General features: G+C 40.4%; 1 protein-coding gene across 1 annotated transcript in view; it reads right to left on the reverse strand.

The window, feature by feature from the left end:
* The window catches only part of NPAS3 (neuronal PAS domain protein 3), an 843234-nt gene that overhangs the window by 221691 nt on the left and 597886 nt on the right, over positions 1 to 23657 (reverse strand). Inside the window, exon 5 of the mRNA XM_053670519.1 lies at positions 11267 to 11356. Within this exon, the coding sequence (XP_053526494.1) occupies positions 11267 to 11356 (90 nt within the window). The remainder of the gene's footprint in view (positions 1 to 11266; positions 11357 to 23657) is intronic.

Genomic DNA, 23657 nt, shown 5'->3' on the forward strand with positions numbered 1-23657 from the left:
TATGCTTCTTTTATAATTATTTTAAAAGGCACTATCTGATTTCCTGAGTACCGCCCCAGGTGTTCTCAGTGATAATGAATGGATAAACATATCATCCAGTGTCACGGAGCAGTTGTGACATTTTAGAAACATCTTCAGTTTAACTCTTCTCATTTCCATGTATGTTACACCCAGGGTTACAGGCCTGTGTTTTTACTAAAGAGCTGAATGAATCCCAGTAATTGCATGATTTACTTGTCTGCTCAAGTGAAAAGGTTTTGAAATGTAGTAAAATGGCACAGTCCTTTCTTGATCTTTGAAAACCCTGCCGTGTCAATTTTAATTAACGAACTGGAAAAATTATGTTGTTTTTTTTTTCCTTTCTCAATTTCAGGGAATTGGTTCCCAGTCTTACCTCTTATTCTTCTCGAATTTGTATGTTTTTTGTCCTGAGCGATGTGCAGACTTCTGTAGTTCACACAGGCATACTGACAGGACCTCGCGAGAATGCAGACTTCTGCTGCACAGCAGTTAGCAGTGATCCTGGACTAACAGCCTGCCCATGTTGCCCTCGGCCAGAATACCAGGCTGCAAACAACATTCCCATCACAGCTGGTGGTGACGGAGGCTGAGGAGCTCCCCATGCTTACTAGGGGTGGAGAGCCCTGCTTGCTCTTAAAAAAAGTTGTCTGCCAACAGAACTTCAATTTCTACATTGTCATTTCTGATTGAGCTTACAATGGAATGCCTCTCGACACTTCGATTTTTGGTCCTCTCCCTTTGCTTCAGCCACTTTTGATTTTGTCAAGTAGATAATGGATCTCTGCATAGATACTTAAAAGCAAGAGATGAGCTCACCACTTAAAGGAACATGTCATAACGTAAATAACCTTTATTTAGCCATTTTGCAATTTTGCTAACCTTAACATTTCTTAAAATAAAGCAAGCTTGTACATTTCTAGGGAAGGATCCAGATCCTAGCTAAAGGCACCATTCCTAGGTTTGGTAGGTTATTCACAAATTAAGTTGCTCATTCATCTTATATATGATGTATCTACCTAAAAAAATAATTTATTAAACTCCACTGAACTATGAAAGGCATCACCAACTTTACTGGCCTAAAAACAATCACAAGTTTCATTTTTTTTCTTAGTGGATCATAGCAGATGATTTTATTTGAACCTCTTTTTTTTTTTAAACATTTTACATTGAAAGAGAGAATAAACTATTTAGATTTAAGTCTTTAAAAAATATTTAGGTTTCTCAGCATCCCCTCTATATATTGACAAGTATCGTACATTTTGTGCAAATGTTTTTCAAGCTCCAAAAAGGAGCAAGCTTAAGAATTAGGGATTTGTTAACCAGCATCTGATAAAGTACAGTTGGGACAGATACCTGGAAGACAAGACTGATTATAGAGTGATAATAAAACTCAGAGGTTCATAAAGCCATCTCCTGTGCTGTGTTCCTTAAAGACTTAGCTCCTTCCTGATGGATAGGCAATTCTCTATTGTTTCCTTGGCAAAGCTTGCTAAAAGGGATTGCCTGCGGGCCTAAATGCTGCTTCTTTGGTGGCAGAGAGGCCCAAAAGGAGGAGGCTCCACAAAGCTTGTTTCACCAAAATCTAGAAGAAAAGCTAAAAGGCACCGATAATTCTTTGCCTGATGTGCAAATGTTCTGTTACTGCCAAACTTCAGAAATCCACCAAATGCCACACTTGGCACCCAGGTGTTCTTTGGTCACCTCTGCTAAGTAAGGGCCTTAACTTGCCCTGAAAACATTAATTTCAAACCCCTATTTTCCTTCCCAGAAAAAACTTCTTTCTGCATACATTTTCTTGCTCTCAAAAAGTTTGCATAGTTATTGAAAGTAATAGATTTAATCTGCCAGCACATTAAAAATTAACAGCATCAGAGGAAGTTTTTGCCTTATTATTGAATATGGTAAATTTGCAATTGTAGGAGGCTGGAAGGGGAGGATATGCCCAGAGGAAACCTGGTTTGCTGTTGTAGTGAATCATTTTGGAAATTATTTATATCCGTAGACAAAAGTACAGTAGGCACAAAGAAAGTTAGAAAGAGACCAGTTTATACATTTAGACAGGTATATAGGCACGTCCATCTACATCACTGGAACAAAGGCTATCCGTCTCTTTCAAAATGACTGCTTAGGGAAAAGAGATTGCATCTTTGGACTGTCATGTAAAGGGGAGAGAGGGAATAAGAAGGATAAAAAGCCACAGGGCATTTGCCGTCTCAAACCAGCATCGGTTTGTAGGTTATCAGTCTGGTTCTAGAACTTATGCAAAAACTGAAGTCAATTTCCTTATTATACTCCAACTGCAATTATTGCCATGTTACTCCTGACATGAAAACCATGTCTTCTTATGTAAGAGCTAAAACCCAAGACAGATTGAATGTGTGTGTGTGTGTAGAAATGAAATTTGGATTTCACATGAATTTAACAATTTTATGACCTTCTTCCCAGGAGGTCAAGTTATTTCTTATTCTTCACATGAGGGGTTTGCATTTGTGCATCAGTCTGATAGGGTCCAGGCCAACTGAGGAAGGCTAGCTGGCTTAGGTGTAAAGGTATTATTTTGTATATGTTGCACATTATAGACGGAAATTATCTTACTTTCCAACTTTGCATAATAAAGTAAGCCATTATATTAATACCATATAGAAAATACTGCTTGTCAGGCAAAGAAATGTACATTACTTTCCAGAAAACCGGGACATTGCATTGCCAATGCCTGCATGAATAATACATGGGTTAATTCAAAAAAACACCATTTCATTATTTAAAAATGAATAAATTACAGACTTAGAATGATGACTAAATTTTCTTCTCCATCTTACTTTTGCTCAGTGCTCTACTTCAAAAATGAATATAAAAATACCACTTTATCCACACAAATCAAATAAGCTAGCTCCTCAAAAAAAGTATCTTTTTTTCTGACTTTAGATTTCCTGATACCATAAAAAGTAGACACTTCATTTTCTTTTTTTCTCTTGATCATGTTAACCCTAGAAATTAAGAAACAATAGGAAAGGCCTTCAAATTATATATTTGGAATCAGTGAGCCTTTCTTTGATTGCCTTGTGGTTCTGTGGTTCAGTCTGACTAGAAAAGTCCTTCTGCACCCACACTCTGTGTGTTTGTGCCTCAGCGCCTGGCAAAGTACGTCCCCAGAAATAAATATGAAGAATATAATGCTCATGTATAATGACACAAATTTCTTTTGTTTTCTTTCACAGGTTTTGGTTTACTCTGAAAGACCTGTTAAAAATCAGCCCCACTTGGGGACTGATGAAAGCACGAAAGAGAGAAAGAAATGCGCCAGTGATCAGAAATTAATTTGGACTTAAAATAAGTAAAACATGCCCATGCAGTGCATTTAGGCTGAGCATCAAGTGACAGCCAGCAGATTATTCTACCGATTTCTAATGCTGGAAATTCGGATGGCATTTACTAGCATAACCTTTCAACTCTAAGCACATCAATAGAGGCCGACAGTGGCTTGAAATATGATTCCTTGCAGATAGCATATCCTCATTCATCTGACTGCGCTGCTCTGTGCTCCATTGCACAAACAGCGTCTCACCCACTTCTGAGAGGACACTAATAAAAAAGGCATCAATTTTCAGCTCTAGTACTACTGTGATCTCTTTATATGTTCGACATCCAACATTAAATTAAAATGCTGTTATAAATCCTACTTTCTGAATCTGGAATGAGTGTTGGGTTTTTGTCGCATGAGACTGCAGCAAATCTTGTCAAAAGCAAGGAAGCACGTCTTGTTCACTCAGAATTAATGTTGTGGATGAAAGAAGGAGGTAAAAGGGGTTGAATATGGTGAACTGAGGGTGTCAAAGCCAGTGGGGACTGTAGCTTCAGGGTGCCACACCAGGCAGGGTATTTGCTGCTTTCAAGAAGTGGCTAATCAGGAATTGTAATTATCCATGACAAGCTGTGTGCAGGAAGATGACTGATAAATAGACAGGCGCACAGGCATCCGTATATATCAACAGGAAAAATTTAAGCATAAAGAAATGGTCAATTATTCCTCTCCGGCAGGAAAAATGTTTTCTAAACACAGTGGTCCTGACGAAGCCTCACGAATTACATCAGAAGCTGTGACAGGCTGCCCCTGGGATGCAAAGCCTGACAGCAGAGGGTGACTTGCTATTTGGGCCTTATGTCAGTATTACGTAATTTCAAAGTTATATGAGAAAAACCCAGACACACTGGATGGGGAAGGAACAATAGTCTCAGAAACTAAAGCGCATGGATTAAAGCAGTTTCAGAAGCTTTCTGTGTGAAGATTGCAGGGGAGGGGGCGAAAAAAAGCCTTGCAAGTACAAGGGAGAAAGGAGCTGATTAGCTTTTTCCCTTTTGCTGAAGATGGGAAAGCACTCTAGGAGAACATTCTGGAATTTTTCTACTCCTCCTGATAAAAAGATTCCTGCTAATACAGGTTACCGTCTGGAACTATGGGAACTAAAAGGTAATAAAGGCTTCAACAAAAACACAGAGCGCAGAGCTACGGCGTTCTTCTGCCTGCCTCATTCATAATTATGGATGAAATAAAGAGGCGTGTTTGCCTATTTGGAAGGGTGGGGTGGAAGGGAACTCGGGGAAGAGCGGGCAGTTCAATATCTGGATTGAACAGAGGAACTTTCTCCCCCAAGGATCCTGCTGGGAGGAACCTTGACATGCACAAAGTCAGAACGTAGACAAAGTTGCCCTGGTGAGAACGATAAGGTCACCCGTGGGATTGCTGAGATTATCTCTGTCAAGCACTCGGACAGCATGCAGTCAAACGATGCATCATGCAGTCATTTTCGGGGGGGGTGGAAATCAATTTCTTCACCAGGTCGCTATTTGCTTTTCAAAGTGCCCTTGTAGGCCTTCACCACCAAGCATTTATCAATTTAAATGTTGTAAATTGATAATGTGCCACTGTGCCTTGTACTGTTTCTGAATTATTTTGATACTTATATTTCCTCAATAGTCTCTAAACCCTCGGAGCTGCCTCATTCGAAAGGGCATTTTTCTTTGTTGCACCCAGAAGTGATGAACTTTTTATGATTAGTACAGGAGAAAAATGCAGACTTGCCAGAGAGGGAAAAAAAAACACATAAGCAGAAAATTATACATTTCCTTTTTCAAAAAAATGAAGGTATGCCTATTCAAAAGACTTTAAAAGAGGAGGCCACGGAGCAATATTTGGAGGGCTACGTGCAGTGGTTTACTGAAGGAGTCCAGTTGCCCTGGCGTCTCATGTATTTAGAACACCAACTGGAGCAGAGGCCGACTCTGGGCTCCATTATTTAAACCCTGTGCGGTGTGGAGATCACCCACTTCTTTTTGTCTTTATGTTGCAGTTATTTAGGATGTGATGATGCCAAACAAGAGTAATAACTTGTAAGGAAAGTAAATGCCTGCTTTCTCTTTGAACCCACCAAAGAAATATACCTATGTTTTATAATCATGGAAGTGAAAGAATTAACCACATACTAACCTCAACTTAATTTGCATTGAAAAACACAGAGAGGAAGAGTTGAGGTTTGCACTTTGGAAAAGCAAAAGAAAGACATGGCAGTTGCAAAGCATCTTTAACCTCCACTGATTTATTGGCCCTCAGCCAAGTTATCAGGGGACTCTAATTCTTCTTTATTATTCAAATAAACCACATTTGGCACCATGGTTCCCTTTCAGAATAGCTTCACAAATAGACTGAGCTCTGTCATTTATTTGACCTTGTATGCTGTAGCTGTAATTTTATTTGCCATTCTATATAACAAATGCAGAGAAATGTAAAATATGGAGATGAACAACATGATGGGAAAGGAGTTTATGGTAAATATATCTTCCTGGCTTTAAAAAAAGACCAAATTTAAAACAACCATTTACCCTTTTCACCTTCACCTTTATTAGCTCTCCTATCTGTGGTCACCCTGCCCCATTCCCTTTCAGCAAGCTGTCTTGACACAAGCCACTTTGTAACCTTGGCTGCAGCTACCTTTTGGCTGGCTTACAACAGCAAGGAAGTATCTTCTACAATGATGCGGACTTAATGAGAAGAAGGGAAGTGACTCATAGGCACACTGAGCCCTGAAGGGAGTGGGGGCAATTGGATTGCATTTCAAGAGAGGGCTTAACTGGCTGTGGGGTATTTGTAATGATATGGCAATGGGAAAAATCCTCCAGATTTCCCAGTTTGACGTAGATCCCATTTTATTTTTCATTTTACACTGGCCTTATTCCCACAATCCCCCTCCTCTCTGACAGCTGTCAGTCTGTTTTCTGTCTATGAGTCTGTTTCTATTTTGACTGTTAGTTTATTTTGTTCATTAGATTCCACATATGAGTGAAATCGTATGGTATTTGGCTTTCTCTGACTGGCTTATTTCAAGTAGCATAATGTTCTCCAGGACCATCCATGCTGTTGCAAAGGGTAAATTTTTTTCTTTTTCTTTTTTTTTTTTTTTTTTACAGCCAAGTAGTATTTCACTGTGTAAACATACCACAGATTTTTTTTTATCTATTTTTCTACTGATTTGGGCTGCTTCCAAATCTTAGGTATTGTAAATAACAGTGCAATGAACATAGGGATGCACATATTCTTTCAAATTAGTGTTTTGGGTTTTTTCGGATATGTTCCCAAAAGTAAAATTGCTGGGTCATAAGGCAGATCCATTTTTAATTTTCTGGGGAAACTCCATACTGCTTTCCACAGTGGGTGCACCAGTCTGCATACCCCACACCAGGGCAGGAGGGTTCTTCTTTCTCCACATGTTTTCAAAGAGGACTCTCTGTTAACTTGAAAACATTCTGCTGGCCTAGGTGTACATCAGAATCATCATCTCTCAACTTTACTTTCAAGAAAAAAATGTTTTCAGAAGCTATGTTTTTTTTTTTTATCCTCTGGTTAACTAACACCCGTGGTCTCTGCCTATGGCAACTATAATGTTAACTTTCTCATCAGTATTTAAAAGAAAATGCAGGATTTGTGTGTGGAATAGTAAAAGCTGATTTAGAAGCACATAAACCATCAAACTATCAATGCTATTTTAAGTCCTCGATGCCAGAACATAACTCTCAAAATAATCTTTGGCACACCAACAGCTGAGTGGGGAGGGGCGTCCTCTGCCTGCCTGTGAGATTTGCAATATGTATGTGTTTGTTATACGGGTCATTACAGCTTTGCTTTAAATGTGGCCTCCACTGGAAGCAAATCAATACATATAATCCACATAATATTCCTTTCCAAAATTGTGTTTGAGATTTTTTTTCTCTTTCTGGCTCAGAAAACTTCTCTTTCCTTAAGAAGGGATGCTTCCTTATTTTGATGGTTGGCTATATTTTCCTTTCTGCTTTGGCTAACAGGACACTCATAGCTAAATTTGAAGCTTTGTCAGACCATTTATATCCCTTCTTGTTAGCTTCTATTGTGTTTTCCTATCCTGTGGTAAAAGATTATCTACCTACATCTTTTTCCCTTATACCTTAGTTCTGTTTTGCCGTTATTTTTTATTGCATATGTTTATGTAAGCTTGTTCCTTTGTTGTAAGTGGAGGGTATAGGCCAACAAAGAAATATTTCTCTAAGCTGCTTTAAATCCTATATCAAACTAGAAATGTTTTTTATTCATCATATAAAGTCTCTTTTGGATTCTTGATGATTAAGCCTCTTACAGGTTGAAAGAGATTTCATAAAAGCTGGGTATATATTATTGCTACATTTTCAGTGTTAGGAAATCTACTCTGTTTTCTCCTCTCATTTTTGCTCCTGCCTATTCCATTACAGCTAGAGAGCAGAGTTGTGCTTAACAGCTCTGAAGGCCATGACCAAGTATAAGAAATCATTTAATCTCCATGTAAACCAAACTCAGCATCGATATTTAGGGGTCTTTCTTTAAGATAAGGCCTCATGATGAGTCACTGAAAATCATTTTCACCAAGGGAAGCAAGTCAACAGTATCTATTTCTACAACCTGAAACATCTTGGATGTTAGGTTAAATATGTATCTCTGGCCAAGTCAATAGGGCTGCTGAAGAAGTTCAGACATCATCATGGATCCTCCATTCCCATCGTCATGACAATAGGAAAACACGTTAAAGAGAGGTGTTGGCACACACAGACACCGCGGCCATCAGGAGTCGCTACCCTCGGTGGAGTACAGATGGAATATCTGCTCTGGCTGTCTCTATGTTCTTGCCACACAACAGAGCTCAGCAGAACTTCCTTTATTCAGTCTTCTCATGAGCCAAAGAGAACATGAATTCTTTCTTGAACATAAGCTGTGTTAAAGACACATTTATTTACGTGTTGAAGAAAAATAACACTGAGGAAGGAAAGGAATACCTTGAGAGTTACACACACAGACAGAACTATGCTCTACCACACTGCCGTGCTCACAATATTCCTCAGTCATGTCACTCCAAAATCTTTGATGGTACAGTTTCACGTTGTCTTTATTTCATGAAACTATTTAAAAAGAAAAGGAGGAACTATAACTTTATAGATTCCTTATCACTGTCTAGAATTTGGTAGAATAACCACTGATGCAAAGTTGTAGGACAGAAGTGGAGCATTTGGTTTGCATTTCATGAAGGGTGCGTGCATAAAAGAATAAGCATTTTACTCAATTACTTTGTGTTTTACAGTGTATGTCACCATGAGCAGGTCGCATTCCCACAACTGCAGAGGGCACTGAGGAGACCTGGGAAAGGTTGTGTCTCAGGAACCTTAATTACCCAATCAGGACTTAGCATGTTAACAGGGTTAGAAATCCCTTCCCAAAGTTTTGGCATAGCCCTTTCTCCCCTCATTCTGTGGCCATTTAAAAGCATACCATACTTAACAGATTGTTTTCACATTGATGCAGAACTATTATTAAACCGTAGTTCTGAACTCTAAATGCATACATTGGTATATAAAAAACTCACTTTCTGGTGAGTACCCTTCATCATTTCAGCTGCATTAGCCTCTGCAGGACAACCTCTGTCTCATTCCTTAGAGCCTCTACTGGCACATTTGGCTGTTTCTGGCAACACTGAGCACACGCAGTCAGAGGGCATGGGCACACCAGGCTAGCGTCTGCCCCGAGGAAGTCCAGATGCTGACTAGAAACGCACACTTTAAAACCCAGCACATATGAGCAGGGAGTGGCTGCCTGGGAGTCACCAGCTACTGGGCCATGTCTGCGCACCCGCTCTATTCTGCAGAAACCTCGATGATCTGACTCAGATTTTATGACAAGAATGACTTAATGTTACAGTGGAGAAGCAATAAAATCAACTGCTTTTAAGGAGCAACCAGCAGGGGTTAAAGCCAAATTCTTCTTGAACAGATGATATTTCAGATGGCCACACTATTCCAGATGCATCAATTTCCTTGAAAATCCAATCCATATATGTGCATATGCTGTGCTGGCAGGAGGACTGACTGAAATGGCCAAAACCCAAGAGCTAATATTCTTTTGGCCAGAATAATGCAATTATTATTTTCCTAGCTATCAGTCTAAGCATACAGAGCCATCTGTTATGCAAAGCAAACATACACATCTCAATTACAGAAAATGCAGTTGCCTTGACAGAATTTGGATTACACCACTAACCAGGGCTATAATATGTATTTTGAGCTAGTATATAATGGATGCTTTTCAGGAGTTCCCTAATTAGCATTTACCTGCTTAAACTAATTATTCATCCTTCTTCCTCACTGGCTGATTAAACTTTGTTGGAGAGTCTGCAAAAAGCAGATGAACATGCACGTTGCAGAACAACAAACAGCAGTGTTTCTGGTTTTACACGGCATTATCATGGCGGCACACCAATTTCAAAATTGGAGATTCCCCATTCTAGGTCCCGAACAGATTAAGACCAGGCTCAAATTCTATTAAAGGCAATTATAAACCCAGAGCTTTCAACGAGATGCAAGAATACTAATACTGAGTTAACAACAGCTCAGTTTGCATCAGTTGGTTTGCTGAAGTCCACGTAAAACAGAATTACTATCTACACACCATAGCAGATAGCTTGCATGCTCCTCAAGGAAGAGTTAATGGGCCCTTGCTCTAATTCTCAACAGTAAATAATCAAATTTGGCAGTGTTTTCCCTCCGCCCCCGACCTTCCTCAAATGCCAAAACGCTCTCTTTATTATTTCCCAATGTCTTTCTTGATTTAGCTATTACCAAGCAAACTCACTAACAGCCAAAAGGTTCCAGCCACACTGGAGGCCTCCTTAGAGTGGTGCCAACTTTCAGAAGCAACGAGTCTGGGGTGGATCCTGCTTAAGAGGAGACAAATCTTATCTCCATCTTTAGCTCCAAGGGGCAACTGAATGAGAAGTAGATTATCCGACTTGGCAGATCATCACACACACAAAATCCCTCCCACCCAGGCTGCACTTCCCTTCTGCCAAACCTCCAGATGAAAAGGGTCAAACTCAGTCAATCGCCTGCATGGGCACAAATATACAGATGTTCAGCATTTTTACGGAGAAAACATCTGGATAATTAGTTGGATTGCAAACTTTTCTTCAGGGCATTGAGGCATTCTTTAGATACAGGCTGTGTCTTGGAATCCAGCGGAAGTAAAAATTTTGTATTCCAGGGGAATATCGAAAACTAACATCTAGGACTTTTGTTCCCTGCCCCATCTGCCCTCATTTTCTTTCCTTTAACCTCTAACAGACACCTGTGAGTAATTAAACGGCAAGTAATAAAAGGCGATCTAAGTTTATGAAATTGTCTGTCAGCATGAAGAAGCATCTGCAAAGGCAGTGGAATATTTCCTTGCTGGAACCCTCCCTGCGACCCATTTTAATGGTCTCTTTCCGCATTTCTCGACTCCAAATGACTCCCTGTCATTGTGTCAGCTCCCAGGGTAATGCCGGGTTCTCCATAAACATCCAGTAATAGGACACAAGGGAAGCGCTACCCAGGTGTCCCTCTTCTACCGGGCACAGAGGTTTTAAAGTTCAAAACAACCGAGGGAAGAAACTTTCATTTGTTCTCAATAAATGAATAATGATCCTTGGGCGTGGGGAGCGGGTAAGGAAGGGGACTAAGGTTTTTGAGCACAAGTTTATTCCGAACATTCCAAACTGACATACCCTTTTCCCATTTGACATTGTGAGAACAGGCAGGCAGGGCCATCAAAGAATAACTTAGGTAATTCGTGCTAAACAGAATATCCACTAAGGAAGGAGAAAAGCATGAAACCCAAGGATCCTTCACAATCGCCGCCAAGAATCTAAATAGCTTTACTTACTTGCGAGAGGCCTAGGTAGATGGAGACTGTTTCGGAAATGTACAAAAATTTTCCTTCTTGATTTAGTGCAAATACAAAGCCATCCAGGGACTGCAGAAAAAAAATAAATATATTAATAAACATATACGATGGAGATTTAGTAAGGAATCTGATACAAAATAACGCACACCATATTAAAGACCGTTTTCCCTATGCGTTTAACAAAACTTGTGAGATCTTTTAGCATTGCATGAATAAGTTAAAGGTCTGGATTAAGATGACAAACTTTCCTTTATTTCAACAACTTTCTTATGTCCCTGTTGATCTGATCAAGATACATTACATTCATGTATAAAATCAGGTCATGCTGGTTTTATGAGCTATTGCCTTTATTTTGGGAGATTCAGTAGTCACTGAGATTAAATCAGCAAGACTCTCCATTTAATAGCTGAACAGGAATGGAAATTGTAATGAAAGGAGAGAAAAAATGCTCCCATAGAAAGAGCAAGTAAAATCACCACTTGAGCTACTGTGGACATCAGGAATTTGTTAATTAATAAAGGATTATGCCCTCCCCACTCTGAGTGCCTAATGCAGGGGTGTCAAACTCATCTTCACCAGGGGCCACGTCAGCCTCGCAGTTGCCTTCAAAGGGCCTACATAATTTTAGGACTGTATAAATGTAACTATTCCTTAACTGTTAAGGAGTTGAAATTGTATTTGCCCCTTGGAAGGCAACTGCGAGGCTGATGTGACCCCTGGTGAAGATGAGTGTGACACCCTTGGCCTAAAGTGGTAGAACACATAGGAAGAGTCAGTACATTGTGGGTGATTGTTTACATAGGCTGGGACCATACAAACTGTGATCCTGTTTTGCAAAACTCTGTATTCAAGTTTTATTGTGATAGTTCTACTTTCTACTAAGCCTCCTGGAATGGAAACAAAAGAAGGAAAAAAGAAAGGATGTTGTTACACATCACCTATAACTCTTGGAACCTTAGTTCACTTCTGAAATGGAGAGTTGTGTTTTCAGTGTGATAAAGAGTGTAAATCACCGTACACTCCCACTGCAGAGCGCCGCTCACACTGAGAATGAATGCATTTGTTTCCAATCCCTGTAATCCGAGTACACCTTGTATGTCCCATCACCCTCATGTTTTTGTTTTGTTTATTTATTTATTTTTAACCAGACAGACTATACAAATACTGGTCGTATGGGAAAAGTAGTTTTAAAGATGAGTGGCATTTACAGAGGCTGTTGAATTTGGAAGTATAGGACACCCACAGTGGGGACAAGATAAGTGGCAACACTAAATTAATGATATAATTCTTAAATATTAAAGTGTGAAAGAAGCATGTAAAATTTAATTAGAAAAATGTATTGCCTCAAATCTCAGTAACAATTTTAGTCTCCTAAAATACTGAACTCTAAGGGGGAGAGCCACATATGTATCCGTATATATGTATATGTGTATCTATGCACACTAGAATACGTGTGTGTGCATTTCTATGTACATATGAAATTCAGATCCCGCTTCCTGACCTTTTTCTACAGCCGGACTTGTCAGAAACTGTGTATTACCCAACTCCTTCTCTTATTTAGTGGGCCCTAGAAACAATTCAAAAGTCACATTGCATTGTTCCACGTAAAAGCAAATTACACAATAAACAAGCATTTGGCTAAGACAGTATAATAATAATAGCTTCATGTTCATTAAGTAATATGTGCTCAGCAGTTTACATGTATTGTCTCTTTTAATTTTTCATAAGTACCATTTGAGGTAATTATATTATTATCTATGTTTTGCATACTAGGAAACTGAGGCTTAGTAAAGTTAGGCAACACACGTGTCCCTAGTAATGGTAGAGTTGGGACTGGAAAGCCAACAGGCTCAATAACTACGCTGTCTTCCACTAAAAACCAAGACTCTCTAATTGGTATGTGTATATTAATGAAAAAATAAATTGTTTAGCATTTCTGAAGTTCAAATGTTTACATTAAGAGGCAGCCTATTACTTCTTAAAATCAATCATTTGTTTTTGAACGATTTGCTCAAATGATAGAACCCTCTCATTGGTAGTAGAGAGGAAATGGGGTGACAAGAGCACTCATAAGTCACTCCCACAAGAGGCCACCTGGCCACCTCTGCCCTGTAATGCCCCTCCTGGAACCAGCAATGGGACGGGGAGCAAAAGACTACCAAAGAGAACAGTTGGGCTCCTTAGCTTTGACTAAACTGCCAGCCCTTCCCACCAACCCCAGGTGAGATCCAATCTTTCAGGCTTAGAGTTTGGCACAGGGGAACTTTATTTAAACCACTGTGAAAGGGAGAGAAGTTGCTTCTGCAGAAATTTGGAAAGGATCTCATTCACCGTGTCCTTCAATTAAATGTCTCCTGAGGATTACAACTCTCCCCCTTTTAAGCTGCCCCATGGAGACAAGGGCCTGGCTAGGTTTTCTCATTCAACCTGATAGCCATAGCCTGGCCTGCAATCACTAAGAGCTGTGCAAGCCACCTTCTCAAATCTTAAAACAACACTGTCAGATTAGGATACACAAAGAGTGATCACAAGAGAACATCTATGGGAACAGGTGACAATGGAAAGGCTGACTGAGAGCAGACCTAGAGATGATCTGTGTTCTAAGTCCTTGTGTCACAGATGGGAGAACTGAGGCACAGAGGTGCTAAGTGGCTGGACAAGGTCATACAGCTAACTCGGGGCAGAGCCACGATTAAATCCCCTCCATTAGTATAGTTCAAGTATTTATGACATTGTATGGCCCTGGTTGCTTTATTCAACTCCTAAGGAGACCGAATTTCTGAACAGTGGGGCAATGTCTCATTCAACTTTAGCCAGCCCCTAACAACTGCTCAACTAAGGCTTAGTGAGTCCCTTTCTACCACCAAAACCAATGCTCTTTTCCTTATATCACACATGCTAGAATTATTAAGAGAGATGGCAATTATTTTCGGCAAGAGGCTGTTTTTGGAGCTATTAGATTATTTGCAGATTCTGATGCCACAGATGTCTAACATAGTCTGGAATATCTTCTGACATTTGGAAGATTCGTGTTAGACTTGGATGCTTTTATAGTTTCCCAGAACACTGAGGGCTATTCATTTCCCATCAATACACATTCTTTATTTCCTCACCTAAAGGTGAGAAAGAATTATGAATTCTTAACATTAGGTTCATGTCCCATGTATTTACTAAAATGCTAGAGGAGGTCTGGACACCACAGCAGGGGAAGGAGTATCTGGAGGCTAAACACCTGACACTATGAAGCAGCGGCGATTCCAAGGACTGGCCAGTTCTCCTCGGCAGAAACAGAGGCTTAAACACATGTTCCAATTTCCTGGTGAGATTAAAATGAGTCTCTGTGTACAGAGATTAAAATGAGTCTCTGTCTACACGACACAAAGCAACCAGTCAATTCAATTAAAAATAACAGTTAATTTGGTGGGGGGAAAACAACTAGTCAGATTAGTCATTATCAGAGATAAACAAAACTGGTTAGCTACATTTTCCCTTTATGCTTAACTGTCATTGTGGTCAATTATACTATAGTGGAAATGAAGGTCTATAACTCAAGTTACATTACCTTGTAAATAAAGAATGGGATATAAAACCAGGTGCAGAGTGGACTGGCAAGGTCACTCTTTACTTAGCTATTACTTTCTGACTCAGGGTGATCCCTGTCTAGAGTTAGCTGTATTTTGCTACTCAGAAAAGTTTTAAGAGTAGCATCAGTATTGGTTTGATGTGGGTATCTGAATTTTAAAAGATGGAAGGAGGAAAGAAACATTCAGTCAGTTAGTCTTGGGAACCAGATGTGATTGATCTGAAAGTTCTGTGCATTTTTAAAAAATTCGAATCAAGAAAGCTGCTCTACACTGAGCTGTTTCAATCACTGCAGGCGAGTTTTAAATTTTTTTTAACTGCCCACTATTTTCAACAGGCGCCAATTAAGATTCTAGGGTCAAAGGGTTAATTACATCTTCTTACTCAGTATGTAGAATTTTCTGATTATTAACTAAGGTTGGATTAAGATGAAAAAGAACCTACACAAATGTTAATGCTGGTCCCTCCTTGAGAAGATTTATTATGAAGCCATGCTGAAATCTATCTGCTTTCCTCAAAGCAGATGGAGAACAAAATCTTAGAGAAAACCATAAAACAGACATTTTAAAGGCATGCAAGTAGCTGATTTATCAAGACAGTTGTCCTATTACTTACTAACACGAGTTCTAAGCCATCACCATAGGGCTGAGAGGAGATTTCCTTTGTCACATCTCAGTAAGTCCATGAGGTGCCCATGCAGGAGTGAGGCTTGGAAACAAAAGTCAGGAGCTTCAACCTCTCTGAATAATAATGCCTGTAATTATAATTTGCATCCCCTGACAAAAGTGCAACATATAAAGGGTGAGGCAGAGTTTCTCTAACCCCCAAAGCTGAGTGCCTCTAACAGTATTTGTCAAATGATGATGTTATTTCCTTGCAGGGTATGAAACTAACTATAGCTTTGTAATTGAAGGTATACTAATGTTTAATGCATTGCGCTAAATGGATTTATATTTGTCAAAGTAGTTTGTCTCTGCTTCCTTTTTTTCCTGCATATTCTGCTGCAGCCAAATGCCAGAGTGAAATCTTACTGTGGTGCCCTTATAGATACAACTTACATGTACATCACTACTCTGAACTTAGCTGTTCTTTCTTCTCTATTTCCAAAGCAGAAGAGGAAAAAAAAATCAGCCCAAACTCTTTTCCTATGACCTAACTCCAGTTAGAGTGAAGAATTACCAGTAGGCTAGGTTATTTTAATGACAGATTATTTTAAACTAAGCCTTCACCATCTGTTCCACCCCCTAATTATGAATGCAAAAAGAACATATTTCACAATTACATCAGTAAAAAAGTAAGATATACGTGATTTAAATGCATACATGTGCTCCATGTCCAATGCACCGTGCATCTGTGATGTTCTTCTAATTCAGTCTTAGATTATGGAGAAAACACAATGATAGAGGACAGTCTCTGACACACTCAACTTTCCCTCAAACCCAGGGTTTTTCATTTGGGGGACATAATTCTGTTAGGACAAGAGCAGAACGTGAATTTGAGCACTAACAGCACGCTGGCCATTAGATGCGAGTATTTTATAACCACTAAAATGGATAAGTGGATTTGCTGTTAGTAAGCAGAGGCTGTGTGAAAAAACCATTCCTGCTACCCGAGCAATGGGTAAGCACCAGCAATAAACGAGGCTGCTCTTGAGCCACACTCCATCATCATGAAAGGAGGCTGAGAGAATAAGCCAGGAGCAAGAGAAGCTGGGTCTGGAGATGGAGGATGGGACTCTAATGCCCATCTTTCTATAGTGTTTTGGCAGCAGATAAAAGTTAGAAAGAAAAAAAGCGTTTCTTAAATTTTTTGGCCTCTGGATACAATAACACTTTGATAGAGCTCATTAAAATGCCACACTGCCCTCTGATTGCACTCAGGGGGTGACGCTGCAGTGCTCACGCACACATGTGGACTCCCAGCTGCTTCAGGGGGAGCCTGGGACGGTGCCCAGAAGTGCCCACATGTAACTGTTTATGGGGAAGTAAAGTTCCCCAAATTTTGCCTTTGTAACCTGGGTTTGAACAATCAGGCATTGTGCAGAAACAAAAACCTTATTTTTAGAAACAGGAATCTAAGTTGACTATATTTTCTCAGAGTGGATAAAAGCATACATCAAAGGTTCAGGCTCTTAATTTAACTCGTAGGACTCTCCCAGAACTTTCTGTGTCCTGTGCCTCTCCTCCTACCTGCCCCTCTCAGCCCATCCCAGCGAGTCAGCAACTCGAAGGACGGCTCAAGTCCTACTCACCAAAAGCCACATGTTTCCCAAACCCAATACCAAATTAGGTTAGTCAGGCAAAATCTGACCATTTTCCCACTAAAAGAGAATTCCAGGACAACACACTTTGATGCCTCAAATTACCTTTGCTAAGAGTTTCCCAAAACATATAAATCTGAATCTTTTAGGTGAGAAAACAGTGGAGAGAGAGAGAGAGATGGCCTGTCTTCAGCTCTTAGGGAAGAGGAACCAGAATAAAAGGGGAGATGTTGGGTTAGCGAAATGTTAAAACATGAAAAGACTGAAGACATCTGCTTTCTGAGCAAGGAGATCAGGTTTTGCTCCTGCTCATTAAAATTCCATTTTGTGGGAGCTGTGTATCAAAGTGCTGACCTTTTTTTTTTCCTCTGGGCTGCTAGTTCAAGCCTTACATCCAGCCTTGAGGGATGGAGATTTCTTGATTTGAACATCTAACCCAATGGACACCAGGCTGTGGTGTAAGAGGAATACGGCACTGGCGGAGTCACGTGGGTCTGTGTCTCTGAGCCCCTAGGGGTCGCCTGCAGGACCCCACAGGATCTGTGGCTTGTCCCGGGGGACTAGGACCCCACATGAGGCATAAGTGACCATGTGCTAGTGCTCATAAGCTCCCTTTGCTTCAGGGAGAGCATTCACACTAGTTATTCTAAGGCACAAATATTCATTGGATCATTAAAATATCTGCTTTTGGTTCATGTGGTATAATTTACTGAAACGCACGCTCTTCAGAACTCAGGAGCTAATTCCTTATTGTGAATCTTTCCCTTTGAATTCAGGGCTCTCTTTCAAGTTAAAGAAAGAATTCCCAGGCTGGCAGGAGTCATCCGGACAGTATATTGTACTGGTCCTGGAAGGCTTAAAAATGTCACTGCTTTGCTGTGGCTACACACGGAGCTTGGTCACATGCAAAGACACCTGGGTTCCAGGTGTCTTTCAAGTTGTCTGCATTACACAAAACACAAAGAAAAGAACAGATAATAATTGTTTCTTAGGCATCCTGCAGATCACAGAATACTGGAAAATAGGGATGGTCATATTATACCATATGCAATATGTACAATACAGATCAAGTGTACTATTATATATCATATATTATAATATACATATGCCATCATATTATATTATAGGATGTCTTAAACAATACTCAGTTCACCCAAATGTTCATCATAGAGGAGGGAGAAGGAAACTAACATTTGTTAGGTAAATTACTCAGACCAAATGTGAGATAGATACAGTAAATCCTACTTTAGAGATAAGGAAACTGAGGCCAAGGAATTAAGCCCATTGTCCAGTGTCACACATCAGTGTGTGGCAGATCAAAGAAAGAAGGGTCCTCCTTCCCACCTGCTGCTGAGACTACCTGCTGAGCCCTTCGGTTGTTTGGCAGCCCATCCTAACTGCTCCAGATCTGTGCTTCCTCCAGCATTTCCTCCCGCACGAGCGAACCTCCTGCCCCTACTGTTTAGGTGTGACGCACTCAAGAACACCTGCTGAGTTCTCACTGGGCACCACGCCTTTGCCAGCTGAGGTTTCACAAGCTGAAAGAGGAGCTCACGGGAGCTGCTTTCTTAAAGAAAATTCTTCTGTAAGTTCTGAGACTAAGAAAATGAGCGAAGCTGGAAATTAACTTCACAAAACAAAAATCTGCAGGGCCAAGGTTGTTTCCAGGTTAGGAAGCCCTCAACACATGCCGGGGACCACTATCTGACATCACAGAGCTCTGCACCTCAAATGTACTGTCTTTGGGTTGGAATGTCACACACAGATGAAATTTGTATATATTTTTAAGTTTCACTGATGCATAATTGACAAAGACATTTAAAGTGTACATTGTGATGGTGTGCTGTATGTACATGTATATGTGTATGTGCACATATATGCACATGTATATGTGTGTATATATCTGTGTGCACACATGCATGTGTACATATGTACAGGTGTATGTATATGCGTATATGTGTGTGTGTTGTGAAAGGATTCCCCCATTCTGTTAACTATCACATCTGTCACCTCACATTTATTTTTTTGAAATTGGTAAAAACGTACAGTCAAGAGATAGCTAGACATCAAAGAAATTCTCATGTCTTGGAAGAAGGTGCCACCTGGAAGCCGAGAAGGCCCACAGTTACGACAAAGTCGCTAGGAGAACCCCACCTCCCTCCAGGCAGCTGTGAGGACCCCCTGGGTGCTCACACCCTCCCAGCTGTCTGTGTACTGGAGCACGCCCTGTCACGGGCCCCGGCTGGCCAGCACACCGAGCCCACTTCCTGTCCCAACGCTTTTCACTTAGACTAGGATTTTGTCTTTCCCTTTCTGGTATTATAGACGCTATTGTATACAGAAGTCAGTGTGAAAATAAGATTGGCTTCACAGACATTTACAGTCATGTTTATTTGACAGTACATTGTTGAGGGTGCAAGGGAAAACCATATTCCTATTTCTGCTATGGCTGATTATGACTTGAACTTGACTATTGAGTGGGCAGGTGGTAACTTTAAAAATAGCCTCTTTAAGAGAAAATAATAAAAGCTTTGTACATGTATACCTTTAGGTAAGGAATTCATGTCAGGGGTAGTAATGATTAAAGGATGTTGTAATGAATTTAGCATATTAAAAGGCCATTTAGAGACCTCAGATATTAATCTGGTACATTCATATGAGTTTCATTTCAGGAGACAATTATTGGTATCTCTAGGGAAAAGTTATTGAAAACATTTATACTGAAAGGACTGTCACAAATACAGTGGCCATGGACTGAATTATGTTTCCCCCAAAATGCATGTGCTGAAGCCCTAGCATCTAATGTGACTGTATTTAGGAACCAGGGTTTTGGGAATTAATTAAGATTAAATGAGGTCAGATGGGTGGAGTCCTAATCTGATAGGTGTGTGGCCTTATAAGGAGAGAAAGAGAGAGCATGCTCCCAGAAAGGCCAAGAGAGCACAGAGCGAGAAGGCATCCGTCAGCAAGCCAGGAACAGCGCCCCACCAGAATCTTGCCAGGTCGACACCTTCATCTTGGATTTCCAGGCTCCAGAATTATGAACAAATACATTTATGTTGTTTAATCCACCCAGTAAATGGTATTTTGTTAATGGTAGCCCAAGGTGACTATAATATTTTGGTACTTTAGAAATTCTGGTTGGGGAAAATGCTTGTTGGGCCATGAACGCCTTCAGTGATAATTTCAGAATATCACTGTAAAGAGATTCTTTGCTCTGCATTTTATACATCACTTAGATAATTAATAGTTACTTTTTACTTAAAGCTATAAATATGATAGACTGATAATAGAGAGTGGGATTTACTTTGAGAGATCGATAACACCGAGGGTTGTTTTAAAATTTTTTTCAAGTAATTGCGCCTCTTCTGGGTCTACATTTACAATATTGAAATTTTTATATTGGTTTTCTGTACATTTCAAATGCTTAGAGACTACATTGGTTCATTGCCTTAGCTCCATACAGAGCACAGCCACACATTTACATAACAACCAATTATTCTGATGGAATTGGGAAACTGGTCCTGAATGATCTTGGGATCATAAACAACTTGGTTTGCCACTTGCTATGGCTCTCAGATGCTTTGCTGGCTTTTTACTTTCATTCCACAGTTGGCCACTGAGTGTTGGTGAGAAGGACCAGCATGCATTGCTTATCCACCCAGCTCTCATCCTATTAAGGACTCAAAGGAAAAGCTTCTGCTTTCGTCCCCAGAAGCCTGTTTGACACACACGAAGCCAAAGAGACATGGGTTTTTATTGTTTGATAACATACTTGCACCACAGCTCATGTAATAAGAAATCTCCTTCACATAATCTCTGGACGGTATCCTTCAAAGCAGAGCACTTCAGCACATGAAATTTGCTTGGATCAAATTTGCTAGGTGTACATTAAATGATAGTCTAAATTTATGCAATAAAAGCGGTTGCAGTTGGCTGTATATCCTGGCTTCTGCTGTGGTCCAACTCGGGAACAGAATGAAAAGACTGAGCTGGGTATGAGGTGTGGGTAATTTTGTGGGATAAAGACATTAGTAAAGAAGAAAATTGAATTCTGGTATTTTTTATTGACTTAGTAAAGTGGATTTTTTTTAATATGAAAAATGAGATTGGAGTTTCCTTCCTCCTTCCAATCTACTTCAGTAACTTCCCTGACTGGAAGAGAATTCACTGCCATTGCTGAAGAGCACCTGGCTATTTTATTCGAATTTCCTGGATCAAAAGATGCTTGAACCAAACTCTTAGTGAGATTTAATAGGAGTCATGGAACTAAAGTCGTCTCCGGAGATGTATGACAGAAATGCAAAGATAAAGTCTAAAGTGCCTACCTTGAATGTAAAATCAGATGAGGTTATTTAAAGAAGGCAGAGAATGTATCTCAACTGTGGGAACTGCTGGGCTTAGAGGCTAAGTAAACACCAACTTCCCCATGAATGACAGTAGCCTAAAACAAGTGAGGAAGTATAATGTCACCTTAGATCACCTTCAAAACAGTGCACACCTTTGGTATCAACAGCTCCGATCATTCCACTTCTAGGTTCTCATTCCGGCCCTGTTTTAGTCTTTGTCTTTTTCCTCTTCCTTTTTGTCTTTTGCTTTTGCATTTTGATTTCCATTCTGCACTCACCCACTTAGTGAAATGTTGTGGACCGCTCTGCCTGGTTCACGGAATTGTATCTCGACCCCTTGTGGCTAGGGGCAAGAGATGACCTTTGGAATTCGAGCTGCAGGAGACAAAGCTTATCTCTGGTAGCAAACGCTGCCTCAGTTTCCTCTCCCTGCCCCCAAAGCTTGGTCAGAAGTCAATGATGAGTAAGACCCCTCACAGCGGGGGGCAACCTAAGCCAGACTTGATCACTTGGGAGGCCTTCATGGAAGGACTCGGGGGGCTGCAACAAAGAGGGAGCAATAGACCCTCGCCCCCTGTCTTTGGCAAAGCCCGAGTCCCCATGTCCTCTGGGAGAAGCACTTCCTGGCTCTAATCCCCTTAAGTCTGAATACCTATTGGGGAGGGGTGCAGTTCCTTGCCTTGCTAGAGCGTGTCCTGAAGAACAATCTGGAATCACAAAGACTTCCTGATAAACCTGTAAAATCTGCTCTGCTAAGATTGCTTTCATTCATATGTTAAGGGTTTGAGCAGGAAACCCTAAAACTCCGTTCCTGACAGACTCTGACTCAGACTGAGCCCTCAGATTTCTTTGAAATGTTATCTACTATTTGATCCTTGCTACCCTGTACTCCTGTGTATTACAACCCAATAAAAGCCTTTGGAGGAAGGGGCTCAACATCTTTTTCCCCTGAGAAACTGGCCACTGCTCACGGCCTTTTTCCTCTGGGACAATGGCCACCTCTCCTCCCCAAGCAGATTACATCATGTCTCAGTCATGTTTACTCTCATCCGTGGAGGCTGGGGGGACTTGCGAGGAAAGTCGCCCCCACAGTGGAAGAGCGGCTGACGGTTGCGGAGATGGTGTGGGATGCGTGCACTGCCCTTCCCAGCCAGTGTTTCCAGCAGTCCTGTCCCAAATATGTTTGTATGTGAAAAGTACCCTGGGCTGTAAGACAACTACAGAGCATGTTTACACATCTGACTCACAGATGTGTAATGGTTACTGACAAAATCTGAAGACCAAGAAGGGCTTCAGATCTGTGCAGGCTAGTGTGAATTTTCTGTGGTTGAATATTGAGGATAGATTCTCTTTGCCTCCAATGAGATTTGTTCATTCTAGCCTTGACCTTTTCCAACAAGCAAGATTTGTTTTATTATCTTGCTTGGGGTCTTCTCCTTAGTAATAGGATGACCTACTTTAATTTCTACTTAAATGTTTCACAGGCTAGAGAGAAAGTTCCCCTTAAGGATTGAGCCCCTAAAGACTCAAATTGGCCTCTGAGCCTTAATGGAAGACTTTTATCCCAAAGCAAATAAAAAATATATTAAGGGTTTTACAAACACAACCTTAAGCCTTTATCATTTTCTTTATGTTCCTTCTATTCTCATTGTAAGTCATGGCACTTGCTTAAGACATTTGCTGCTCATCTGCCCCAGATTTTTAGCCCTTTCTTCATTCTTTTCTGCCATGGACAGGCACCTTTCAGGAAAGTGTATAGGCAATAATACTTCTCCATTTCCTAGAGAGCACCTAGACATGGCCCAATGGCGGACAGATGAGGCCGACTATGCAGATCTAATGTAGTATATGTTTGCACAGGTCTCACAGTTTATCCACATCTTTAATTCCATTTGACCTAATGAGACCAAGGCAATGTAGTGTTGAAGGACCAACATTATTACTGATATTCTATAATGCAGTGAACCCAGCTCTTTCCCAAAATCTGAGTAAGATATAAGTAACACACTGCTGCAGAATAAACAAAAGACATTCATTCCTTCGCCGATTTGGAAAAAGTAATTCTCCCTTTTATTGGGCTCCCTGAATACACTGAACTCTATTATCACAATTAAAATCTTCAATAACATGGCGTGACATAAAACCTTTGTTTTAAACAGAATAAAAATCCATGTCCCAA

The sequence above is a fragment of the Artibeus jamaicensis genome, unplaced genomic scaffold, assembly GCF_021234435.1.
Source record: "Artibeus jamaicensis isolate MK-2021 breed Jamaican fruit bat unplaced genomic scaffold, CSHL_Jam_final contig_588, whole genome shotgun sequence".
Classification (NCBI taxonomy): domain Eukaryota; kingdom Metazoa; phylum Chordata; class Mammalia; order Chiroptera; family Phyllostomidae; genus Artibeus; species Artibeus jamaicensis.